The sequence below is a fragment of the Budorcas taxicolor genome, chromosome 3 (assembly GCF_023091745.1).
Source record: "Budorcas taxicolor isolate Tak-1 chromosome 3, Takin1.1, whole genome shotgun sequence".
NCBI classification, from domain to species: Eukaryota; Metazoa; Chordata; class Mammalia; order Artiodactyla; family Bovidae; genus Budorcas; species Budorcas taxicolor.
The window spans coordinates 16,082,503-16,109,685 of record NC_068912.1 but is presented as its reverse complement, the minus strand read 5'-3'; the positions used below and the strand labels follow the sequence as shown (position 1 = coordinate 16,109,685).

The following is a 27,183-nucleotide window of genomic DNA, read 5'->3' as shown; positions in this document are numbered from 1 at the left end:
TGGCGGGGAGGGAGGGAATTGCTGCAGTGATTAAATCAGTGACTATCAGAAATGTGAAAGAAAGGGAGGGACGGAGGGACGGAGAGAGGAAGGGAAGAAGGAAGGAGAGAGCCTGTACCAGCTTGGCTTAATGGAAGCTGAAAATAACTGACTTTTTTTTTTTTTAGCTGATCAGGTTTAGTCCCATCGATGTCATGAAAGCAAGGCCTCTGAAGAAGGATTGACAGAGGGAAATGTGGTTTGAACAAGCCCCGAACTGCACCTGACTTCTGCTTGTACCATCTTGAGTGTGGTCCTCCCAAATGTGTGGGTTATCAATTGAAAAACCTCTATAGTTTCCGAGCCAGAGGGAGAAGGGGTCGGCATCCTGGGGTGTGCTGAGAAGCTGCTCAGGGCCCCAGAGACACCAAAGAGCACAGCTGACCCTTCTCCAGGGCTGATTCGAGTTTGAGCACTCCCTCGAGGTTCAAGGTGGGCTCAGACCATCCACTAGTGAGCCCACCCTGAGGGCCCAGTCCCAGTGCAGGTGGGAGAAGCTTCTGGGAAGGTCTAAGAACCCTGGAGAACCTGCCAGGGGGCCCTTGCAAGTCTGGGTCCGCACTTGCGGAGGAAACAAAGGAAGGGAGGGAGGGAAGGGAGAGAGGGACCAGAGGCAGGTGTGGTGAGCCCCAGGCAAGCCAGCCTGATATTTTTCTCTTTCTCTCTTTTCTTTTTTTTTGGTCTGGGCCCATCCTTGTGGCCACATGCAGGCTCTTAGTTGCCGCGGGCAGGATCTAGTTCCCCAACCAGGGACTGAACCTGGGCCCCTGCATTGGGAGTGTGGCGTCTCCCCCACCCGGGGAAGTCCTGTGTTTTCCTTTATTTGTTAGTAGGCATTCCCTTTCCAAAAAAGGAAAGTTTAGCTTACACATACCAAAGGGAAAGGTAGAGGGGAGAAAAAAAAAAACTAAAAATGGAATAGAAGCTCAATTCCAGGCCCAACTCACTGGCTGCTGGCTGTGTGGTTTGCGGGAGGGGGGAAAGGAAGAAGAAGTCTCAGGAACTGGGCTCCCAGGGGGTAACCCAAGCACAGTGCTACCTGCACAGCCTCCGCAGTGAGTAGCAAAGCTGGGATCAAAGCTCAGAAAGTGACCCAACCAGCTCAAGGTTCCACAGCTGGATAATGACAGATGGGGTTCAAACCTGATGACAGGCCGGGCCGTGCTGAGCAAAGTCACTCACCTTTCTGTGTCCCTGTTTTTTTCGTTTTAAAATGGAAACAGTAAGAAAGCGACCGCGAGAATGGAATGAAATAATACGCGAAAACACACATGGTAAACTGTAAAGCCTGATGCCCCTGTTACTGTCCTCCCCATGCCCCCTCCCCCTGCTGGGGCACGATCTGAGCCGCTCCCCTCCCTGGTGCTCCCCGCTCCCCACCTCACAGAGGGCAGGTGTTGAGAATGACTCTGCCAAACCGAGCCAAGGTCTGGACTCCCTGCCCCTCCTGGCTTGCTTGGCCAATACTCAACAGGATTTATCACAGTTCCTGGAACACTGCAGATCTGCTAGAACAAGGATGTCCAGCCCTGGCCAGCTGTCCTGGAGCCTCCAAACCATCTTGTAGGACCAGCCAGCCACGGCAGCTGGAGACCTGATGTGCCAAGAGTACTGCTGGCTCAGGACTGGGTGTGCCTGGAAATTCACCAGAGCCGTCACGACCCAGGGACATTGCTGGGAAGGTCTCCACCTGGGAGACACTGTCTACGCCCAGGTGGAAAGCAGCCGTGGTGCCGGGCAGGGCCCTCTGCCTTCAGAACTCCAGCCCCAGCCTCTGAGGAAGGCAGGTCCGGGTCTACACCCATCTCTCCCCTCCTTGTCCCTCGCACGCCACGAGCGTTCCCTCCTGGGAAGCGGCCTCTGTGGCCTCCTCGTCCTGGTACAGCTTGATTCATCTAAACAGAACATGCCAGGTGGTGTAGACAGGTGGCCCAGCCTCCTCAGGGAAGTCTGGAAAAACCCAGGAAGCAGGCCGAGCTCCCAAGAGCTCAAGCTGGGCTTCCTCTGCCAGCCTCTGATAAAGGGCACAAGGTTCACACACCCTCAGGGACACAAAGGGCAGGGGACAAGCCCTGGGTGGGGAGTCAGGAGCCCTGGGGCCTGGGGCTGGCATTGCCAGGATTACTGTATGACCTTGAGCAAAGCACTTCCTCTTGCTGGTCCTCAGTCTCTTCATCTGTAAGCGAAGGGTCTGAAACTAGATCACTGAGGCCCATTATAACACTTGCTTTCTATCCATCACATATCGTGGTCACCCTCAGAAAGCCTCATACAGTCCCCAACACAGACGCTTCACAGGCCCTGAAACTGGACGTCATTTGAGTCAGAAATTGTTACTCACTCAGTCATGTCTGACTCTTTGCAACCCCATGGACTGCAGCCCGGGCTCCTCTGTCCACAGAATTCTCCAGGCAAGAATACTGGAGTGGGTTGCCATGCCCTCCTCCAGGGGATCTTCCCAACTCAGGGATCGAAGGCAGGTCTCCTGCATTGCAGGTAGATTCTTTACCATCTGAGCCACCGGGAAGCCAAGCAAGAATAGGCGGCAGGTCCACCTCTCACCTCCTGGGGGAGCCCTCACCGCCCTCAGCTGAGGCTCCCGAGGAACACAACTTCGGGCAGCACTCTCCCTGAACCCACCTAGAAGAAACTCTAAACTGTAAAGGGGAGCTCATCACTTCATTCGCCTGTCAGGCAATGAGGCACCATCCAGATCCTGAATTAGGTCATTAAAGTGACAGCTGTTCATCCAAAATATAATAAATTTGCCTCCTTGTCACTTGTTCATCAGGTCACAAGGGAACATAACAAAGGCCAGCTTTCATCACAGTCTGGTTACTGACAGGTATATCCTGAGCCAAGAACAGATCCCTGGGTCCTTCCCGCAGCTCACCGCAACACCAGCAAACAGAACACTGGGCAAAGCACACATCTCTCCAGCCCCTCGTGGTGCTGGCAGCAAGCTCCAGACAGAAAGCCCAAACCCAGGAATAGACAGGAAAGCTTTGCCACCTTGGAGAAGTCTCTTAGTCTCTGAGGATAAGAGTAATAATTGGATTGATGCAAGAGATAAAATATACAATACAGAGACATGTGCTGTATAAACAGCAAAAAAGTCACCCAAACAAACTGGGTAATGGTGAAAACACAAAAGCGGTGTAGAATTTTCATGATGTACCGTGTACTGGAGTGAGCTTGCAAGAGCTCATTTTTAAATATTCAGGAATTTCGCTAGCCAATTAATATTGTGTTTAGTAGCTTGAAATCACTGGAGAAGGAAATGGCAACCCACTCCAGTATTCTTGCCTGGAGAATCCCAGGGACTGCTGCTCCCATAATCCTGCTGCCGTCTATGGGGTAGCACCGAATCAGACACGACTGACGCGACTTAGCAGCAGCAGCAGCAGCTTGAAATCAGCTATAGCAGGAGTATTTACATCTCAGAAATGTAAAAGCCCATCAAAGAGGGCTTTTTTTTCCCCCTCAGAGAGCCACGTGTTCAATATTTACCAGCACACCACTGTTTATAAATAAGAGCAATGCTCTTATTTATAAAAAGAAGTCAGCGTGCTATTGCTTCAGACACATGCACCATAACTTTATACATCCAAATGACTGTTGACCAATTCAAGACAGTAAGCTTGGGAGGTTATATTCTTTCCTAACACTTATAAAACATTTCCAGGACTTCCTTGGCTGTCTAGTGGTTAAGACTCTGCGCTTCCAATGTAGAAGGGCACAAGTTCAATTCCCTGGTCAGGGAAGATCCTGTATGACACATGGTGTGGCAAAAAAAAAAAAAAAAAATCCATTTCCACAAACATGTATTGAGATCTACTACATGTCAGGCACCAAAAATTCAAAAACAAAATCAAACAAAACCTCTCCTGAGTTGCTCACAGGGTGGTAGAGGAGTGAGGCAGCACATATCACAGGACAGTCCGGGAGCGGAGCGGCATGAATGCTAGTTGCAAGCCACAGGGAAGGGCACTGTAGGCAGAGGGAACGGCATTTGCAGAGGCACAGAGGGATGGGGGATAAGACAATTTGTTAAAGTTTCTCTCTAGAATACGCTCTGAGGAAGTTTTAAAGTTGATCTACTATAGGCAGGGTAACAGAGAAGGCAATGGCACCCCACTCCAGTCCTCTTGCCTGGAAAATCCCATGGATGGAGAAGCCTGGTAGGCTGCAGTCCATGGGGTCGTGAAGAGTCGGACACGACTGAGCGACTTCACTTTCACTTTTCACTTTCATGCACTGGAGAAGGAAATGGCAACCCACTCCAGTGTTGTTGCCTGGAGAATCCCAGGGATGGGGGAGTTTGGTGGGCTGCCGTCTATGGGGTCGCAGAGTCGGACACGACTGAAGCGACTTAGCAGCAGCAGCAGCAGCAGCAGCAGGCAGGGCAAAAGCTAATAGTTTTGTCAAGAGAATGCACTGGTCATAGTAAACACCGTTTTCCAACAACACAAGAGAAGACTTTACACATGAACATCACCAGATGGTCAACACCGAAATCAGACTGACTATACTCTTTGCAGCCAAAGATGGAGAAGCTCTATACAGTCAGCAAAAACAAGACCAGGAGCTGACTGTGGCTCAGATAATGAACTCCTTATTGCCAAATTCAGACTTAAACTGAAGAAAGTAGAGAAAACCACTAGACGATTCAGGTATGACCTAAATCAAATCCCTTACAATTATACAGTGGAAGTGAGAAATAGATTAAAGGGATTAGATCTAATAGACAGAATGCCTGAAGAACTATGGATGGAGGTTTGTGACATTGTACAGGAGACAGGGATCAAGACCATCCCCATGAAAAAGGAATGCAAAAAAGCAAAATGGCTGTCTGGGGAGGCCTTACTAATAGCTGTGAAAAGAAGAGAAGTGAAAAGCAAAGGAGAAAAGGAAAGATATACCCATTTGAATGCAGAGTTCCAAAGAATAGCAAGGAGAGAGAAGAAAGCCTTCCTCAGTGATCAATGCAAAAAAATAGACAAAAACAATACAACGGAAAAGACTAAAGATCTCTTCAAGAAAATTAGAGATACCATGGGAACATTTCATCCAAAGATGGGCTCGATAAAGGACAGAAATGGTACGGACCTGACAGAAGCAGAAGATATTAAGAAGAGGTGGCAAGAATATACAGAAGAACTGTACAAAAAAGATCTTCACGACCCAGATAATCACAATGGCGTGATCACTCACCTAGAGCCAGACATCCTGGAATGTGAAGTCAAGTGGGCCTTAGAAAGCATCACTACGAACAAAGCTAGTGGAGGTGATGGAATTCCAGTTGAGCTATTTCAAATCCTGGAAGATGATGCTGTGAAAGTGCTGCACTCAACATGCCACCAAATTTGGAAAACTCAGCAGTGGCCACAGGACTGGAAAAGGTCAGTTTTCATTCCAATCCCAAAGAAAGGCAATGCCAAAGAATGCTCAAACTACCACACAATTGCACTCATCTCACATGCTAGTAAAGTAATGCTCAAAATTCTCCAAGCCAGGCTTCAGCAATATGTGAACCATGAACTTCCAGATGTTCAAGCTGGTTTTCGAAAAGGCAGAGGAACCAGAGATTAAATTGCCAACATCCACTGGATCATTGAAAAAGCAAGAGAGTTCCAGAAAAACATCTATTTCTGCTTTATTGACTATGCCAAAGCCTGTGACTGTGTGGACCACAATAAACTGTAGAAAATTCTGAAAGAGATGGGAATACCAGACCACCTGACCTGCCTCTTGAGAAACCTATACGCAGGTCAGGAAGAAACAGTTAGAACTGGACATGGAACAACAGACTGGTGCCAAATAGGAAAAGGAGTACGTCAAGGCTGTATATTGTCACCCTGCTTATTTAACTTCTATGCAGAGTACATCTTGAGAAACGCTGGGCTGGAGGAAGCACAAGCTGGAATCAAGATTGCTGGGAGAAATAGCAATAATCTCAGATATGCAGATGACACCACCCTTATGACAGAAAGCTAAGAACTCAAAAGCCTATTGATGAAAGTGAAAGAGAAGAGTGAAAAAGTTGACTTAAAACTCACATTCAGAAAACTAAGATCATGGCATCTGGTACCATCACTTCATGGCAAATAGATGGGGAAACAGTGGAAACAGTGACAGACTTTATTTTGGGGGGCTTCAAAATCACTGCAGATGGTGATTGCAGCCATGAAATTAAAAGACGCTTACTACTTGGAAGAAAAGTTATGATCAACCTAGACAGCATGTTAAAAAGCAGAGATATTTTATTTATTTATTAAAAAGCAGAGCCAACAAAGGTCTCTCTAGTCAAAGCTATGGTTTTTCTAATAGTCATGTATCATGTGAGAGTTGAACTATGCAGAAAGCTGAGCGCTGAAGAATTGATGCTTTTGAACTGTGGTGTTGGAGAAGACTCTTGAGAGTCCCTTGGACTGCAAGGAAATCCAACCAGTCCATTCTGAAGGAAATCAGTCCTGAATATTCACTGGAAGGACTGATGCTGAAGCTGAAACTCCAACACTTTGGCCGTCTGATGTGAAGAACTGACTCGTTTGAAAAGATCCTGATGCTGGGAAAGATTGAAGGCGGGAGGAGAAGGGGATAACAGAGGATGAGATGGTTGGATGGCATCACCGACTCAATGGACAAGAGTTTGAGTAAACTCCGGGAGTTGGTGATGGACAGGGAGGCCTGGCATGCTGCAGTCCATGGGGTCATAAAGAGTCAGATATGAGTGACTGAACTGAACTATAGGCATTATTTATTCTAGCCAAAAAGTGTATCTCTCACCTCACTCCTCTCAGCAGAATTTAGCACCAAATTTCCTTTGGCTGTTTCCAAAACCGAAATCCACTTTGAAGGGATGAGAATTTGCCATTGTGGAGTCCAGCCACTCAAAGTAAAAACACTGACAGAGACAACCTCTCTGTTGAGGGCGATCCTTCAGGCTGGCTCTTGGATATATGAGACAGTTTAAATTTCCATCTCATTTCTCCATAATGCTTTACAGGGAACAATGTGCACCAACTTTTTTCTCTTGAAACATGTCCACGTTCTGCCTTGGAGAATGCCAGAATTTGAATTTCAAAAGTGAAGGCCAAGGGAGAAAAAAAAAAGCATCCAGACAGCAAAAGGAGGTTACCTTCAAAGGAACAAAACTCAAGGTGACCTCAGACTCCTCAACATTAAACACCAGCCAACAGGGGAACCAGGTCATGAATCCTAAGCCAGCCAAGGCAGTGTCCACGCGTAGAGGCAACAGAATGCCATTCTCTCATTCACAGGGGTTCAGAAAATTATGCCACCCTCATGCCCTTTTTGAAAAAATATTTGAAGGCAAGTAACCATCTGGAGAGGAACTAAAATACAAAATTCAAAAATGGGGAAGTTGAGGTTACATGGAAAAACTAGGAAGTGTGCAGTAAACCAGTTAAGTCTAAAAAATAAATTATTGTTGGGGAATTTCCCTGGCAGTCCAGTGGTTAGGACTCCACTTTCACTGCCAGGGCCCAGGTTCAATCCCTGGTCAGGGAACTAAGATCCCACAAGCTGCATGGCATGGCCAATACACAATAAATATTAGGATCAACATATATACACTATTGATATCATGTACAACATAGATAACTAATGAGAAAACTAAATGGGAAAGAAATCCAAAAAAGAGAGGATACATGGATATATATGTAGCTGATTCACTTTGCTGTACAGCAGAAACTAACACAACATTGTAAAGCAAATATACTCCAATAAAAATTAATTTTAAAAATAGTAATTGTTGCAAACATGTTTTAACACTAGATGTTAGCCATTTATATGAAATTCCAGGACAGGCAAAATTAATATATGGTGAAAGAAATTAAAACAACAGTTGTTTCTGGGGGGACAGGGGTTGACTTCCTAGGAAGGATTAAAAAGAAGCCTAGAGTGAAGAAAACATCTCTATTTTACGAACAACTTTTATTACACAGGTATGCACATTTGTCAAAACTTGAATTGTACACTTAAAGTCAGTACATTTCACTGTATGTAATGATGTCTCAATAAAAATGAATACCTTGACTCTTACAATCTATGAATATGGTGTAATCTCTGCTTTTTCGGTCATCTTTAATTTCTCTCAGCAATGCTTTACAGATTTGTATACACCTATAGATCTGCACAGATGCTGTACAGATTGTGCATATCTTTTATCAGATTTACCTCTATTCCATGTTTTTTATGCTATAGTTAATTTGCATCATTTAAACTTTTTAAGATTTTTTATTTTTTATTTAGTTTTCGGCTGCACTGGGTCTTCGCTGCTTAGTGGGCTTTTTCTAGTTGCAGAGATCAGGCGTTCCTCTTCATTGTGGTGTGAGGACCTCACACTGCAGTAGCTTCGCTTGTTGCAGAGCACAGATAAGCTCTAGAGCTCAGGCTCAGTAGCTGTGGCACATACATTTAGCTGCCCCGAGGCATGTAGAATCTTCCTGAGCCAGGGATTGAATCTCTGTCTCCTGAATTGGTAGACAGATTGTTAACCACTGGACCAGCGAAGCCCTATTTTAATTTTTGCTTCGTGCTTATAAATAGCAATACAATTTATTTTTATCCATTGATCTTATATCTTGAAATCTTGAACTCACTTATCAATTCTAGTAGTTTTTTTGGAGACGCCATCAAATTTTCTATATAAATGATCATGTCATATGTGAATAAAGACATTTTTACACTCCCCCCACCAATCCAGATGCCTTTTACTTCTTTTTCTTATTACAGACTAGACTCTTCAATATGATGTTTAACAGATAATAAGAGTAGACAACCCTGCCTCATTTCCCAGTCTTAGAGTGAAAGCATTTGGTATTTCACTGTGAAGTTTGCTGTTAGCTATAGGGCTTTTGTAGATGTTCTTTTTCAGGCAGAGGATGCTCCATTTTATTCCCAGTTTGCTGAGAGATTTTTATCAAAATTGAACATAGGATTTGTATCAAATTAATCTTATAGAAATGCAAATAAAATGTTCATGAGATTCCACTATCTACCTATTAGAATAGGTAAAATTAAAAAGACTGACCATACCGAGTATTGGTGAGGATCTGAAGCAACTGGAATTCTCATTCAGTACTGGGGAGCATGTTGTACCACCACTTTGGAAAACAATGCGATGGCTTCTTAAAAAGTTAAGAATGTATCCAAAAGAAATGAAAATACATATCCACACACAAAAATGTTACCTGAATGTTCATAGCTTCTTTATTTGTTATATCCAAACACTGGAAAGAACCCAAATGTTCAACAGGTGAATGAACAGACAATGGTGGTATATTCATACCACACAACAGCAATAAAAACAAGCCAACTATCCGCAGGAACCTGCAGTGATCTAGATGGATCTCAAAACTTACTCTGAGTGAAGGAAACCAGACCAAAAAAGACTGTATAATGTACAGCTCATTTAGACAAAGTTATTGAAAACGACAACAGAGACAGAAAGCAAATCAGTAGTTGCCTGGGAACAAGGGTTGGGAGAGGGAGGGTAGACACGGTGAAGTTTTTGAGGATGATGGGTACGTCCATTTTTTTTTTAAAATATTTATATATTTGGCTGCACCGGTCGTTAGTTGCACACAGGATCCCAGATCTCCGTTACAGCATCTGGGATCTTTAGCTGCAGCATGAGAACTCTCAGCTGTGGTATATGGGATCTAGTTCCCTGACCAGGGATCAAACCCAAGCCCCCTGCATTGGGAGCTCGGAGTCTTAGCCCCTGGACCACCAGAGAAGTCCTGGATATGACCATCCTAACTGTGACCACGCGCATATACAAATATCAAACCTTGCCAAATCGTCTACTTCAAATATGTGCAGTTATTATATGCCAATTACACCTCCATTTAGCAGTTTAAAAGCAGAGTAATAAAATTTTGAGAGAATGTTAGTGATACAAATCATTATTATTAAGAACATACATATAATATTAAAAATAACTTAAGAGCAATACTCTGAGATCATAACCATATACAAAATTAACAAAGATTAGGAGGGTGGGGAGAATGTCTTCAAACAAAAGGAGTTAAAACTCTCATCGTAAGATAGGGCATCAAAACTCAGGGTTATTATTGATTTTGGTATTCAGAGAAATTTCAGGGTTTTTTTAAAAGTGCGGAGAATCTTCAAGTCCAGCAGAAGTGACTCTAGTTAGCCACTGGGTCCTCCCACGTTAAGAGGCATCAGTGCCAACCTGTCGAAGGATGGGGAGCAGACTCGCTGGCTTCCCAAGTCACATCCTGTGACTCTTCCAAACACTCCGAGCCAGGAACCAGGTCAGCACCCCTACAAGGGACATATGAGAACCACCAACCACCCTACGTTCCCTTCTCTGCTTCATCCCTGACTCCTGGGAATTTAAACTTAATTAACAACAATCAGTGATCACAGGGCAATTCCACTGCTTGGCAGACATCTGAAGGAAAGAAAACAACTATTTCAGAGATATCCGCACCCCCATGTTTATTGTAGCATTATTCACACTAGCCAAGACATGGAAACACCCTAACTGTCCATCAGTGAGTGAATGGATTAAGAAAATGTGCTAGGTTTACAGAGAATGGAATATTTTCAACCAAAAAGAAAAAAAAGAGGGAAACCCACCTTTGGCAGCAACATGGATGAACTTTGAGGGCATTACGCTAAGTGAAAGAGTCAGACAAAGAAAGATAAATACTGCATGATCTTACTTACATGTAGGATCTAAAAAAACTGAACTCAGAAACAAGAGTAAAATGCTGGCTGTCAGGGGCTGGGAGTTGGAGAAATGCAGAGATGTTGGTTAGAGGTTGCAAACTTTCAGTTACGAGATGAGCAAGTTCTGGAGATCTAAGGTACCACACAGTCACTGTACTTAGCAATACTGTATTATATACTTGGAAGTTGCTACATGTCCTCACCATCACCCAAAACAAATGACTGTTATGTGAGGTGACAGAGGTGGTGGTGTTCAGTCATGTCAGACTCTTTGTGATCCCATGGACTACAGCATGCCAGGCTTCCCTGTCCTTCACTATCTCCGGGAGTGTGCTCAAACTCATGTCCACTGACATCCAACCATCTCATCCCCTGCCCCCATTTTCTTCCTGCCTGCAATCGTTCCCAGCAGCAAGATCTTTTCCGGTGAGTCGGCTCCTCACCAATTTTGTGGTAATTATTTCATAATAGATAATATGTATCAAAACATCATGTGTAGGTCTTAAATTTATAAATATTATACGTCAATTACAGCTCACTAAAGCTAGGAAGAAAGAAAAACAAATCAGTCATCTCTCAGTCTGGTACAACGCTGAGGGGGAAGTGACCTCACAAGTGAAGTGAAAGTTGCTCAGTCATGTCTGACTCTTTGCAGCTGTATATAGTCCATGGAATTCTCCAGGCCAGAATACTAAAGTGGGTAGCCCTTCCCTTTTCCAGAGGATGTTCCCAACCCAGGGATCAATCCCAGGTCTCCCGTATTACAGGCAGATTCTTTACCAGCTGAGCCACAAGGGAAGCCCAAGAATACTGAAGTGGGTAGTCTATCCTTCCTACAGCAGATCTTCCCTACCTAGGAATCAAACCAGGGTCTTCTGCATTGCAGGCAGATTCTTTACTAAGTGAGCTATCAGGGAAGGCCTCAAAAAGAGGGGCCCAAAGAGCCAGAGTCTCTGCCTTGGAAAGGACCCCAGCAGCCTCAATACCAGCAGGAAGCAGAGGTTCCAGGCCCAGAGTGGGTGGTAGGGGGGCTGGATCAGAGCCTCTGCTGGGAGGTGAGGAAACATCCGATGCATGAAACGACCACCCACAGGATTCCACCGTGTGACTCCTACAGCCCCAGCTCGCCCTGCCTCCAATCACATCCGTTTTCTGAAGCCCACTGTTGACCCCCAGCTCTAGGAGACAGGACTACAACTACGAGATGGACATGGCCCTACCATCAGGGAGTTCCCCTTCCAGTGAGAATCCCAGAGGGAAGACACGTGATGGGGCAGGGCAGGTGCCCAGGGGTGAGTTCCAGACCCTTAGCGCTGTGGTTAGAGGTGCCACTCCACCAACAGCCGGGCAGTGGTCCTCAAGGCACAGAAGGTGAGAGGTGATCTTGGCCTTCTTCCCGGGGCTATCCAGGCTCTCTAGCCTCAGAGCTGGTGGGTGAGCTGGGGGGCCCAGGGACAGGCGGAGAGCTGTGTCTCACAGAGCTTCAGAGCCCTCGACACAGCCACTTGCTGGCCAGGCCCAGGCCTCAAAGCAGCTGCGCCCTCTCCTCCATCCCCCCTCTGCCGTCTAATGGTGGTGCCAGCCTCCATGGGTCACCATCCACAGAGGCCTCCCTCAGCATCTGGAGTGCATGGACACTGCCATTAAGGTCACAGCTTCAACCAGCTTCAGTGTCTCCGTTCACATTTCAAAAATTGATATAGCTGAGATCAGCTGTCTACCCACTGAGAGGTGGCCAGAGGTCAGGGTTAAGTTGCAAAGACACTGCCCATCATGACTTCAGGTCTATCTTTATGGGTGGAGCTGTTCTCAAAGAATGGCAACTGCTATGAGCTGGGAACTAACCTGATGGGCATTTGCCACAACATGTATCCCTACTGATCCCACCCAAATGATTCGCTCCAGTTTAAATGAAAAGCCCAAGGGCTGGCTGGGTGCTGGGCGCCTGGCTCCCTCAGTGATGACAGCTGGGCAGGCTCTGGGGACCCGCCCCTGAGTGTGCCACCAGCTGAGCTCTGCCTCTTCAGCAGGGCCTGGGCACTCATAGAAGAACACAGACTGGGTGCTGGACCAGTGCTCCCGGGCAGAGAAACCGGCCGGCCCAGAGACTCCTCCTCTTAGCCTGGGCCTCGGAGGGCAAAAGTTGAGCCTTAGGACTTTGCCCTTCTTTGTCAGAACAGAGAATAACATTTGTTTTGGTGGAGGCTTCCAGCAACATTGTGACCGGACCACGACCTGACCTTAAGAACAAAGGATCTGACGCCAAGAAGCTTGCAACAACTAACCACGCCACCCTTTCCTATAAAAGAGCTTTGCTGAAAGCTTTCAGGGAGTTGGGGGTCTTTTAAGGTAGAAGCCACCCATCTCCTTGCGTGGCCCTGCAGTGAACCTCTCTCTGCTCTAAACTCTGACATTTTGGTCTTGTCTGGCCTCATTGTGTGTCAGGCACACAGCCTGGCATTCAGGAATGGACACAGGCAAGGCAGATTAACATAACCTGGGGACCAATCAGCCGGGGGTTGGGGACACAGACGAGTCCACGGCTTTCAGGCCTGCGGGAGAGACAGGGGACTAGTCTCAGGAAGAGGTAATCTAGGGAGGAGATGTGGGCAGGGATGTGTAGAATTCACTAAGGGTCACAGTGAAACCAAAGGAATTTCCTTGGTTGTCCCCTTCTCAGTGTGAACCATCAGATTTTATAGAAGGAGAACAAAGTTAGTGCCAGAGAGGTGGTGGGCCCAGGCTACGCAGTAGGATGGCCAGGATGGCCATGCGGCTTTGCACCAAACCCCAAAGGTACGTTGGCCAAGGGGAGTCAGGAGTCAGGCGGCCTGTGCTCTGGCCAGAGTGCCAACATTTACTAATCCTCTACCCTGGACAGGTTGTTTACTTCTCTTGAGTCCTTGGCACCTGCTAAATGCAGATGAAAATGTCCTCCTTGAATATTTCACAGAGTAGCTGTGAAGAATCTGGAAGAAATTTAGATATTGTATAAGGCTCTACTGGAGAAGGCAATGGCAACCCACTCCAGTGTTCTTGCCTGGAGAACCCCAGGGACGGGGGAGCCCGGTGGGCTGCCATCTATGGGGTCGCACGGAGTTGGACACGACTGAAGCGACTTAGCAGCAGCAGCAGCAGCAGAAGGCTCTACGGGCTTCCCAGGTGGCACCAGTGGTAAAGAACCTGCCTGCCAATGGAGGAGGCATAAGAGATGTGGGTTTGATCCCTGGGTGGGAAGATCCCCTAGAGGAGGGCATGGCAACCCACTCCAGTATTCTTGCCTAGAGAATCCCATGGAGAGAGCAGCCTGGCAGGTCACAGTCCAAGGGGTCACAAAGAGTTGGACATAACAAGTGACTTGGCACACACACATAAGGCTCTATAAATAAGCGGGGTCAAGTCCAAGGACTCCTATGGGAAAGCTGAGGTTACATGACTTGCCCAGGGCCTCTCAGTGGTTACCAAGGGCCATCCAGCTCTGGTGCCTCTGGCTTTCTATGACACCGCAGCCCTTCTGGGTGCCTGCTGGTGGCACTTTCTGTGGAGCACGGAGCCTCTCTTGGGGCCATCCCAGCAGACGAGACCCTCAGACTCCAATCCTGCCTCAGACATGCACAGGCCTGTTACCCGAGTGGCCCAGATCAAGGTCAGCCTCTGCAGGATACGCTGCAGCCCAGGGGGGAGACAGAGCAGGAACCCAGAGCCACCAGGTCAACCCAGACACTATGGAGGCCCACGCAAGCTGAGCTGTCATCTGGGAAAAGAGAGATGTCCAGTTCTGAGCAGGTGCTCCAGAGAGGTTTATGATATCCACAGTGGGGAACCCCAGGCTCCTGCTCAGAACAAGGGGTTGAGAACATCCAGTCAGGGAATCACGGCCACCCCAGGCTTACGGGCCTGGCACCTGTGGAGATGGTGACACTCTGCTTCAAACACAGCCAACTCCCTCCCCTCTGCCCTTTAAGTCTCCTCGCAAAGAGGCAGGGCTGTCCTTTTCATGACGAAATGAGGTCCCTGGCGGTTTCTTGTCTGACACCTATCAGCCCCCAGAAAGCTTGACCCAGGCCCTCTGTCTGCTCCCCAACCTTGGCCAGCGTCAGCAACCGCATGTCCAACACAGTCAGCCCACCCTCAGCCCAGCGGCCCCCGGCCTGCTCCTAGAAGCTGCCGGCTAAAGTCTGGAGTGGACAAATTCTATTAAGTGCTCCAACTGCTCCTCCAGGCGCTGCTCATCCCCGTGGTTCTCAATGACCCAATCGAAGGTCCCGAAGTTGTCCAGGCCACACTCTGACTCAGCATCGTCCACCCCTGCGGAGAGGTATGGCAAGGTCAGGCCCGTCCCTCCCAGCAAACACAGGGCATCGAGGCCTGCGGGCCCCACGAGAAGCCACCCTCTCTTGAATACTCCTCAGCCCCTCAGAGCTAACCACCACGCACCCCAGAGGGCGCTCCCGCACCCCTGAAACACTGGGACATCAGATCCACCGGTCCACAGCCACCTGAGCCCCGCAGAGGGGCCCACTGACGTCTTCACTTGTCACTGCCATCTCAAACCACAGACAATCCAAACGGTAATTTTGTTTTCATTTTATGTAAAGCCGGTCGTGTCAGTTTCGATCCCGACATCTCCGACTCAGGCCCCTTGGGAGGCAGCATGCGCCATTCTCAGTGAGGCTGGTAACAAGGGCATCCACCTGGTGGGTCCACTGTGACTATAAAGTGAGATAATGTGTTCGAAGCGCTTAGCCCAAGCCAGAGCGAGTGCCCAGGAGATGAGTGTGCTTAGACACTCAGTCATGACTCTGTGCGACCCCATGGACTGTAGCCCATCAGGCTTCTCTGTCCATGGGATTCTCCAGGCAAGAATGCTAGAGTGGGTTGCCATTAGGAAGCTATTCACCTCATTTAGGAAGAGTCAGACTCACTGATCCAAGTCACAGTGACCCGGGGCAGGGAAGACATCTGAGCTATGCCCCTGAACTGCCAGAGAGCAGGTCCTGGGCTGGCACTACTAGGGCCATCTAGGAAAGCTTCCTCTCCCCGTCCCCCACTGTGTTAATCAAACAGGAATGAAGTTTGTCAGGCCTGCCCTCTGACCCACTGTCAGTGGCCCCTCCAGGCTGGAACACAAAGGTGAAGGACCAGGGGCAGCAGAGCGTCCCAGACAGACGTCCAGAAGCCCACTGGCCTAGAAAAGACAACCCAGGTAAGGGAACCAGGCCAAGTTCACAGGAAAACCTTTACCCCAAGGACACCATCCTCTACTCAACTCCACTTATTAATCTGGAGGCACTCCCAAGCCCCAGACCTCAGACTCCTTTTTATAACTCCCTGCTCACACCCCCAGCCTGCCAGGGAGACAGCGGAAGACCGAGAACGTGGGAGGGGGTAGCCCGGTCTACGGTGGGCCAGCTGGCCCGCATGCTGAGCCCTGGGGCAGAGGTTGTGAGCAGCTCACCTGGTGTGAACACCCAGCCCCGCTGCTGCCGGCTCTCCTCCGTGGCCACCACACGGACCGTCTGTGTCACCGCCCCATAGGACTCCTGAAACCACTGGATGTCAGACACCCTCCGTGTATCACTCACCAGCTACAGGAAAAGAACATAAACCAGTGACCAACAGGACATGGTGCAGGAAGCAGCAGGGCCAGACACTGGAGCTACAGGGGAGAGAGGGAGACCTGGCCCCATGCCCAGTAAGCAGGAGCCCAGACTACAGAGCCCAGACAAGTGTAGCCCCACTCCCTACGATCACCCAACCAGCTGGAAGGGACATCCGCTCCTCCCTTCAGGCATCCCTCCCTGATCAATGCAGCCTGAGGCCTGCTCTTCCCACGCTGTGGGCTATGGTGAGCGGAAGAGGCCTCAGGCTCTGAAATCAGATCAGCCAGTCATTTTACAGATGAACAAACCCAGGCCAGAAACAAAGACACCTTCATCAGTCCCTGCCCCTAATACCTTTTAAAATGGAAATGTGATCTCGTCAGTCCCCTGCCCTAAGTCCCTCCAAGACTTCCCACCATTTTAATAAAATCCAAAGCTCTCACCCCAGCTTACAAGGCCCTTTAAGATCTGACACCTATTTCCTGTCACGTTCCCTTCATTCATTCTGCTGCGTCCAGCTGACAACCTTGCCCTTTCTTAAACATCCCAACCAGGTCTCCTCCTCAGGGCCTTTGCACTTCCTTCTCCTTCTGCCTGGCTCCTTCACTTCAGAGAGGTTTCTGCTCAAATGTCACCTCCTGGGACAGGCTGACCCTACCACCCTGGCTCCCTCCCTGTCCCTCTCAATTTTGATATGCTGTTTATTCTCTGGCCACTAAGTATTCATGAAACCATCATTCTCTCTTTGTGTTGACTGTCTGATCCCTGCTCTGTAGCGTAGCTCCATGAGGGGAAGGACTGTGTCTCATTCACTACTCCGTCCCTGGCCCACAGCACTGCCTGACACACAGGGAGCGTTCAGGAGCACACGGTCTGAAGGAGTCTTTTGGGCCTAGAAAAGAAAACAACAGTTTCAAAGGCCCTTGCTGAATCATCTAACTTCAGAGAAAACAAAACAGAACTTTAGGTCCCGCCCTGATGCTCCAGGTCGGTTGCATCTATCTGGGACTTATCACCCCCTGTCCAGAAACCTTCCACCCCCTACACTTGCACAGAAGACTTACCACCCCCTGCCCAACTACAAATGCCATCTCAACTAAAGAATACCCAAAACATCCCGCCTGATTAATGTTTCCCTATCGCTTCCACAAGCCTCCCTATAAATACGAAGCCTCCCTGATCCCTCTCCGCACTCAGCCTGGTCATTAGGCTGACTGTCGCCCCTCCTTGCCTGAATAAAGGTAACCTACTTCTGTTGAGGTCATCTTTCCTCTTTCTGCCTCAGCCGAAACTATACCTTACATGGTCAATGAATGAATGAATCAGTGAATAAAGAGGCCAGATGTTCTTGTCCAAGCCGGCACGTTCACTCAGCCAGTTATTAAACAAATACTACGAAGGGAAGAATACTCACGCCAGCATTCTTGCCTGAAGAAACCCATAGACAGAGGAGCCTAGCAGGCTACAGTACTTGGGGTTGCAAAGAGTCAGACACGACTGAGCAACTAACACACACCTGTCAAACACCTACTGTGTGCCTGGCACTGTGTTAGACTCTTGGAGTAGAGTTGTAAGCAGACTGGGTACTTGCCCTCAGGGAGCTCACAGTCTAGTGGGAGAGACACTCTAAACCAGCAGCTTCACTAATTACTGTGCAACCTACAGCGCTTATCAACTTGCATCTGGACCTTAACACTGGGAAACCAAACTCCTGGTTTTCTTCCCAAACTTGTTCTGCCACATCATCCCTGTCTCAGAAAATGACAACTCCAGCTGTCCAACTGCTCAGAACAAAATCCTTGGACTTGTCTCCTGTCCTTCCACCCTGAAGTGAAGTCGCTCAGTCGTGTCCGACTCTTTGCGACCCCATGGACTGTAGCCTACCAGGCTCCTCTGCCCATGGGATTTTCCAGGCAATAGTCCTGGAGTGGATTGCCATTTCCTTCTCCAGGGGATCTTCCCAATCCAGGGATCGAACCCGGGTCTCCCGCATTGTAGACAGACCCTTTACCGTCTGAGCCACAAGGGAAGTCAGCCATCATATCAGGAAATCCTACTGGTTCTATGTTCAAAACCTGTGCAGAATTTAGCCCTCTCGCCACTCCTCCACCACTCCAAGTCAAGCCATGGCCACTTTGCTGTCCTGTGGAAAGATCCTCGGCCTGGCCTCTCTGCTTCCACTCTTGCCCACCTCCCAACAGCCAGGAAGAGCCTCTTAAATCTTCAGTCAGTTCAGTTCAGTTCAGTCGCTCAGTCGTGTCCGACTCTTGGAGACCCCATGAACTGCAGCACGCCAGGCCGCCCTGTCCATCACCAACTCCCGGAGTTCACTCAAACTCAAGTCCATTGAGTCAGTGATGCCATCCAGCCATCTCATCCTCTGTTGTCCCCTTCTCCACCTGCCCCCAATCCCTCCAGCATCAGGGTCTTTTCCAATTAATCAACTCTTCGCATGAGGTGGCCAAAGTATTGGAGTTTCAGCTTTAGCATCATTCCTTCCAAAGAACACCCAGGACTGATCTCCTTTAGAATGGACTGGTTGGATCTCCTTGCAGTCCAAGGGACTCTCAAGAGTCTTCTCCAACACCACAGTTCAAAAGCATCAATTCTTCGGCACTCAGCTTTCTTCACAGTCCAACTCTCACATCCATACATGACCACTGGAAAAACCATAGCCTTGACTAGACGGACCTTTGTTGGCAAAGTGATGTCTCTGCTTTTGAATATGCTGTCTACATTGGCTGCAACTTTCCTTCCAAGGAGTAAAGTGAAGTGAAGTTGCTCAGTCATGTCTGACTCTTTGCGACCCCATGGACTGTAGACTACTAGGCTTCTCTGTCCATGGAATTTTCCAGGCAAGAATACTGGAGTAGGTTGCCATTTCCAAGGAGTAAGCATCTTTTAATTTCATGGCTGCAATCACCATCTGCAGTGATTTTGGAGCCCCAAAAAATAAAGTCTGACACTGTTTCCACTATTTCCCCATCTATTTCCCATGAAGTGATGGGACCAGATGCTATGATCTTCGTTTTCTGAATGTTGAGCTTTAAGCCAACTATTTCACTCTCCTCTTTCACTTTCATCAAGAGGCTTTTGAGTTCCTCTTCACTTTCTGCCATAAGGGTGGTGTCATCTGCATATCTGAGGTTATTGATATTTCTCCCAGAAATCTTGATTCCACCTTGTGCTTCTTCCAGCCCAGCATTTCTCATGATGTACTCTGCACAGAAGTTAAATAAGCGGGGTGACAATATACAGCCTTGACATACTCCTTTTCCTATTTGGAACCAGTCTGTTGTTCCATGTCCAGTTCTAACTGTTGCTTCCTGACCTGCATATAGGTTTCTCAAGAGGCAGGTCTTAAATAAAATAAAATTTTTTAAAACTTAAGATCAGATTATGCCTCTCCTCTGCTCAAAACACTCCAGTGAGTCCCCATCTCACTCAGAGCAAACTCCAGGCTCTTCCAGAGAACCTGCATGACTTGACCTCACCTCCTGCCACTCAACTCTCACCTGCAAAAATCCATCTAGGTCACCCCTTACTTCCTGCAGGTCCTGCTCAAATGTCATCACGTTAGTGAGGCCTTCCCTGATACCCTTAACAAAGCAGCAACCAGGGCCTCCTCATAGCTGTGGCCTGCTTTCTTTTCCCCTTAGTAGCTATCTCCACATACTCTACATTTATTTAGGGCCTAACTCCCTCTACCCCCAGGGACAATGTTTGTATCCTGAGAGTAGGGACTTCAGACTTTCGCATGATGTAGCCCCACCATCACCTGGAACCAGTCCTGGTACAAGAAGGTACCACTGGCTGCCAGAAAGAATGAAGAAGGAAAAGGGTAAGGAGCTACAGGAGCACCTGAGAGGGAGCATCAGTTAGGACCTGGGTATCTGGGAAGGCTTCCCGATGGAGGCGCCATGGACGCAGAGCTGGACAGAACCAGGTGAAGAGGGAAAGGAAGAGCGCTCCAGGCAGGTAGAAGGACACGGGTGGAGGCCCTGATTCCAGAAGGAGGTTGATTTACTTGAGGAACAGAGAGAAAGCCAATGTTGCTGCAGCTGAAGGAACAAGGAAGCTAGAAGGGCAGCAGGAGCCGATCAGTCAAGGCCCAGAAGTTCATGTTAAGGATTTCAATTCGTCCATCAGAACGGCAGGACAAAGGGTTCCAAACTTGACTTGGTTTGTGTTTTTAAAAGGTCACTCTGGCTGCTGTGTGATGAATGGATCACAAGGGACAAGAGCTGAAGCAGGGACCAGTGTGGGGGCTACTCCAACTGTCTGGGTGAGAGACAGCGGGGCCTTCGGCCAGGGAAGTGGCCATGGAGAGAGAAATGGACATATCTGGGGAGGGATGGAGGGCTGGGGAAACAGATTTTCTCAGTACCACCATAGAGCCCACTCACCCAGACAGGCTGGCAGACACCCTCCACAATCTTCCTGCAGAAGAAGCCTGGGTCAGCCTGGCGCTTCTCCTCGCCCCAGCGGATCATGTCCCTCCGATAGGCCTCCTTGTAGGTGCTGGCATCCAGGAGTCTATGGAAGTCCAAGCCGTGCTCCTGCCCAAAGCACATTCTGTTTATGCCACCAGCCTCTCAACCTCACTGGTCTCCCCTAAAACAGAAAGAGGGTGCCCCGCCACCTCCACCTTGAACCGCCCTCCCTGAGGGCTGCTGCAAGGACTCATGAGGTTGTTGCCAGGACAGAGGCCTGCAAGGGAAAGGGGCCTAGAAACTGAGAAATCCCAAGCAGTGGCAGATAGATGGAAGAAAAGTCTTGAGGGCATCCAGAAATTGTTTTGGCTTGCCTTTAAATGTGTGATGTAGTTTTCTGTTCTGCAACAGTTTTGCCTTCCCAATTATTTCTGGCTTAAACTAGTCCTGAAATTAGTCTGCCTCCCTTGGACACACAGTCTCAGCCTTCACCCAGAAGTGGGCAGTCTCAAAACACTGCACTCCGGATCCTTCCACTACCCCTTCTGGCATTGCCTGTCCTCCTCCCAAAGCCCAGGAGACCTGGCTTCCCTGTCTCTCTCCCCTGCCCCCATCTCCTTCCTCACTCCCAATTCCGGGCACCTTTGCTGAGTCAGCCTCATTATGTTTGGCTCTGGGCACTCCTGGAACCCTGAGGCAGGAGGGGCAGCGCTGACGCCCTAGGAAGCTGCTTCCAGGCGGGCCTCCCTTTCTCCAGGGACACTGCAAGCAACAGGGTCCATCAGAGGGCCCCAGAATGGGAGGGTTCAGATTCCCCTGGCATTCAATGCAGCAAGACCCTCTCCCCAAAGACTCAGCCTCTTCATGGGCAAACTGAGGGGGCCGTGGCCCAGCCAGTCAAATCACCTGCTACCACCTTGTTCCAAGGTGAGGCCAACAGCCATCTCCCATTCATAAACTAGCTTCCCACGTACTCTACCTTGGGAGGAGGTTAGCTCCCAGGGGCGTTATGGTTGGCCTGTCAATTATATTCCCCACTGCAACTGAAGAAATCAATGCGTTAACATTTCATTGTGCGTGTGTTTTGTAATGGGTGTAAGGGATGAAGTGGTGCTGGACTTAAAAACAGCAGGGGCAGGCTGGCCTATCAGTCTCCTATTGGGGTTTTAGAAATGCCAGCTCCTGCCCACCGACCCTACCCCACCCTCCAGCCTGGCTCAGCAGTCTGGACTAGGGCCTCATTTGGGAAGTCTGAAAGCAGACCAATGGTATTTAAACTGTTCCTCTGAGCCCTGGGGTTTGGAAATGTCAAGCCCCACTGGGGAAAGCTGAGTGCCTCCCCTCACTCAAAATTGCTCCCAGTCTGTCTACTGGATACAAAGAATCTCCGCATCCAATTTCATTTGGGAAAGGTTCCCACGAGGAAGATTTTGAAAACCACAGACTCTTGTTATCCCCAGGCCCCCCCAGGCTGCCACCCTACAAATGGGTCTGTTGTGCTGGTGGGAGAAGACCAATGGCACAGCGAACAGATCCATTTTGTGTGGACTCAGCGGTCCAGACACGGGCCAGCTGGCCAAGGAACCTTAAGTACAAGAAGGACACACCTAGAGGTCAAGGACAGAAATGCAAGCGAAGAGCAGGCTCTTCATGGTGTGGGGAGCTGATCCCAACTTCCAGGCTCCCTCTTTAAAATCTAAGGTTCTGAGATTCCTGTTTATTTTTTTACAGTCCTATTTTTTTTTTTAATCTACATGGTTCAAAACTCAAAAAATAGTTTACAGTGAAACATCTCCGTTCTCTGTTCCCCAGCCACATAGCTCCCCTCTTGGAGGCAGCCAGAGGTCCAGTCTCTTATGTATCCTGCCCAGGCTTTTATACAACCCAAGCATCCAGAATGGTGCTGAATGTGCTCCATATGTGTCTGTTGAATGGCTGAATATATGGGCAAATATGTTTACAATTTTCCCCATTTTTATATAAATGCAGCATTCTCTATGGTATTCCCACATGGCATAGTGATAAAGAACTTGTCTGTCAGTGCAGGAGACGTAAGAGATGTAGGTTCCATTCCTGGGTCTAGAAGATCCCCTGAAGGAGGGCATGGCAATCCACTCCAGCATCCTGGCCTGGAAAATCCCATTGAGAGGGGAGCCTGGCGGGCTACAGTCCATTGGGCCACAAAGAGTTGGACACGACTGAAGCAAATTAGCAACAGCAGTGTTCTCTAAACACTGTTCTACATCTTGCTTTTTTTCACTTAACAATGTAACTTGATAACTCATTAAATTTCTAAGGGGAGAATTCCATGGGTTGTGGCGGGCCAACTTTAGAGGGAGCAGGGGGAGGTGATCTGTGTCATATTTTTTGAATAAGGGTACAGACTGTTACCAATAACACAGCATCAGAGCTGCCAACTCACATCTACAGCCTTTTCTGGACGCATTTTCCTGACCATCCTCTAGGGAAGGTGGCCTAAAGTGAGTAAGGCCAATGGGAAAGAAACTTAAATGGAAAATGCCACCCTATAGGTCCACCTATAGAAAGCAGAGAGCTGTGTGTCACCCTGCCAGCAGGGGGTCATAGGGACCCTGCTACTGACTCAAGCAAAAGCACAGCAACCAAAGCTTGGGAGCTGACTCCTTCCAACCCACCAGGTGCCACAGAGCTGCCACCTACCTGAGCATACTGCTCCTTGAGTGGACCGGAGAGCCGGAGGATAGCACACACGTCAGCCCCTAGCCTGTGAGACAGGGAGAGCCGAACCCCATTAACCTGAGGCTTCCAGGCCCCAGAAGAGTGAAGCCCCATTTCAGCTGTCAGTACCTATATAACCTTGTCAGGTCTCAACTTCCCTGATCTCATCTGTAAAATGGGGTAACAATGTCTGTTCTGTCTCCCAGAGGATTAACATGAAACTCAAATGTGAAAAAGCCCTGAAACGCTTAACAAGTAAGACAAATAAAAGTATAATTACGGTGTGAAGATCCCAGGAATATTCAGGCTGGATTTGGTTACTGCTGGGTTCCTGAACTTGTTCTCTCATAGCCAGGGGTATCTCAGTCTTCAAGGGTTTGGTCTGCACACATAAATAACTCATTCGTGCACTTGCTCAACTTACTCAACCAACTATCTGTTGGGTACTGTATTTGGATCCAGGTGATACAAATGCGAATAAGCTATGCGATTTCTGGGGCTTCACTATTGGTCCAGTGCTTAAGACTCCATGCTTCCACTGCAGGGGGCACGGGTTCAATTTCTGGCCAGGGAACTAAGATCCTACCTGCCACATGGCAAAAAAAAAAAAAAAAGATACATGACTTCTGCCCAAACACTGACATGGTGAGGTGGGTGTTCTTATTTCCATGTTTCAGGTGAGGAAACTGAGGTTGAGGGAGGAAAACTGATTCACCCAAAGGACCACTGCAAGTCAAGTACTAGTAACAAAGCCAATATTATAAAATGCATCCTAGGTGGCGCAGTGGTAAAGAATCCACCTGCCAACGCAGGAGACATGGGTTCAATCCCTGGATCAGGAAGATCCCCTAGAGTAGGAAATGGCAACCCACTCCAGTATTCTTGCCTAGAAAATTCCATGGACAGAGGAGCCTGTCAGGCTACAGTTCAGAGTGCTGGAGAGTCGGAGACGACTGAGCACACACACATTGGAAAAATGAAAATAAAAGCCAACATTTAGTCCCAGTGCCTGTGCAGGTGTGTTCAGTTGCTAAGTCATGTCTGATTCTTTGTGACCCCAAATACTGTAGCCCAACAGGCTCCTCTGTCTTTGGCATTTTCCAGGCAAGAATACTGGAGTGGGTTGCCATTTTCTACTCCAGGGATCTTCCAGACCCAGGGATCAAAGCCCAACGTGTCCTGTGTCTCCTGAATTGGCAGACGGATTCTTTATCACTGAGCCACCTGGGAAGCTATGCCTGTAACTAGGTGCTAAGAGTTGTGCACATTATCTCATTTAATCCTTACAATCACCCTATTATCTCCAACTCATGGATGACAAAACTGAGGAACAGAATGCATAAGAAACTTGGACAAGATCATACTCGAATAAACTGATGAGTCAGGATTTGAATCCCAGCAGTCTTAATTCCTGAGTCTGTGCTTCTGACCGCAAATTGATTGGTGTGCTGGGTTGAGAAATGTAACTTGGGAAAAGGTGACAGATACTTAGTGGTGAAAGATTCAGGTGGCAAATTCTGCCTTGGATTTTCTACAACCTCTTAGACTCCCCATGGTGCCCAAAAGCAGCCTCCTAGCACCCTCAACACACTGGCCTTCAAAAGGAGAGAAGCCCCATTCCACCTTCTCTGGCTTCTGTGCTCTCCTTAGCCAGAAAAAATGCTCCCACACAGAACATCTTCCTTTGGGAGAAAACCTGCTGAAATTCCCTGGTGGCCCAGGGGTTAAGACTCCACACTTTCACTGCTAAGGTCTGGGACACGATCCCTGATTGGGAAACTAAGTCTCAAAAGCGAGCAGGCAGAGGCCAAAAAAAAAAAAAGACACTTAAACAAAAAAGTATGAAAGAAGCAATAGGGAAAAGCAAAAAGAACCCATTCCTTAGAGCTAGAAGAAAGCTGAATTTGAGTCCTGGATCTACCAACTTTGTGTTCCTGGCAGGTTTGGGTGTCGTTTGTCTTTTGAACTTTTCAGAGTCTCCTTTTTTGCATGTGCAAAATGAAGATACTGACTAAAAATAACACCCAGTACCTAACAACAGTATCTGGCATACAATAAAAGCTCAATAAATCCCATCAGCTAGGTGGAGTACTAGCTAAGGATTTGTCCGTGGAGTCAGATACAATTGGGGTGTGGTCTGAGGCAAATCCTTTATTTGTGACTCAGTTTCTTCTTCCGTACATTACCTCGAAATACTGTCTGGGGGATTAGGAATGGTGTATAAAAAGCGCCTTGGTAGCAACTGTTACTAATACTTCTCGAAAGATCTATAGCCCGCCTGGTTCTTTGAGGGGGGCGTGTGTAAACTGCTGTTTTTCCTGACGGTGACAATCCTCCACTTCTGGCCAGCCAGTGGTCCTTCTGCCCTGCAACCTGAGGACCCCAACTCCAAGGCTCACTCCATCACACCCCAACACACCCCCTCGTGTCACGTGATTCGGGGTCTCCCGGTCCTCCTCCTTCCCCACCCCACGGACACCTGCTCTGAAGCGCCTCGGTCACGAAGTCCTTCCCGGATTTCCTCTTCCCGCTGAACAGCAGCACCAGCCCCGGGACGCCTCCCAGCGGGGCCATGGGGTCACCACGCTTTGCGATCCCTAAAGCTAACTTTTCCCTACCCCTTAAATCCGACCACCGGCACAGAATGGACGCGGCCACTCGGTGGAGCGGCGAGAAGGAGGGGTTCCGCCCCCGCCCCCGTCTTCTTCATGGCCGTGGAGACGACAGTCGGCCAGCACACGTGCTTCCGTGACTTTAAATTAAAGCCTGCGCAAGTGGAATATGGAGAGAAAGAATGTTAATTCCTAGGGCAGCCTTCTTCCTTAAAGAAGCTCCCCTACCAGAACTCATTTGGAATCGCCCAACCCGCCCACAACCTGACGTCACGGCCACGCCTTCTTAGCTGACACGCGTGACACGTGGGGAGGCGGGAGTTGGACGCAACTATTCTCTTCCCGGGGTGGTGACGTCTTAAAATTTCCTAAGTGAACCTTACACTGCTTTCCACATAATCCTACAAACACACCAAAAAAAGAATAAACTTGTTCATATTGCGAAAGCTTTCAGAACTACCTGTTTATCTGTTCATTTTAATGCATGTGCTAAAGCAAATCCGTATATGCCCCCCACAGTGAAAATAGGTGTTTCTGGATGTGAAATAAGGCGAGGACTCGAGGGGCGTGTCTTGTGACGTCATTCAGGGGCGGGGTTAGTCAAACTCGCTTTATTTTATTGTTAAATGGGATTTATTAAAGTCAGCGAGGCTACTGCAGTTCGACACTTTAAGCCAGGAAAGAAAAATCACGTCGGTTTTATAGCCACGGCTTCCTCTCCAAAAGTTTTTTGAAGGCAGAGAGCTTGGAATAAAATAAGTTTAAAAGGCTCTTTGAAGCCACTCCTGGGCTAGCTTATCTAGTTTCACCTGGAGTCCAGCTCTCAACCGAGAGTTCGAGGGGCAAAATAAGGGGCAGTGATTTGTCTCTATCCTGAATTCCCAGCTCTGACTCTGCCCACAGCAGCTGCCAGCCAGCCCCAGTTATGGAAGTGGAGTTGTCTTTAGCTATGGCCCGCTGCCCTGTATCTCTCTGAATTTGTCAAAACAGCCTGCAACCCATTACTGCTTCTGTTTTACATGCTATCATGTAAAGAGAAGTGAGGTGTGAAGATCTCCTTTGGGAGAAACC

The 27,183-nt window shown here is 48.4% G+C and overlaps 1 protein-coding gene across 1 annotated transcript; it reads right to left on the bottom strand.

The window, feature by feature from the left end:
* Positions 1-9,264: 9,264 nt before the first annotated feature.
* Positions 9,265-26,154, bottom strand: PMVK (phosphomevalonate kinase). Its single transcript, XM_052637086.1, has 5 exons — positions 25,980-26,154; positions 23,483-23,546; positions 20,777-20,929; positions 16,226-16,355; positions 9,265-15,075 (listed from the first exon to the last, which is right to left on the bottom strand). Exons 1-5 carry the CDS (start codon positions 26,072-26,074, stop codon positions 14,939-14,941), a joined length of 579 nt encoding a protein of 192 aa, XP_052493046.1. The 5' UTR covers positions 26,075-26,154; the 3' UTR covers positions 9,265-14,938.
* Positions 26,155-27,183: the final 1,029 nt, after the last annotated feature.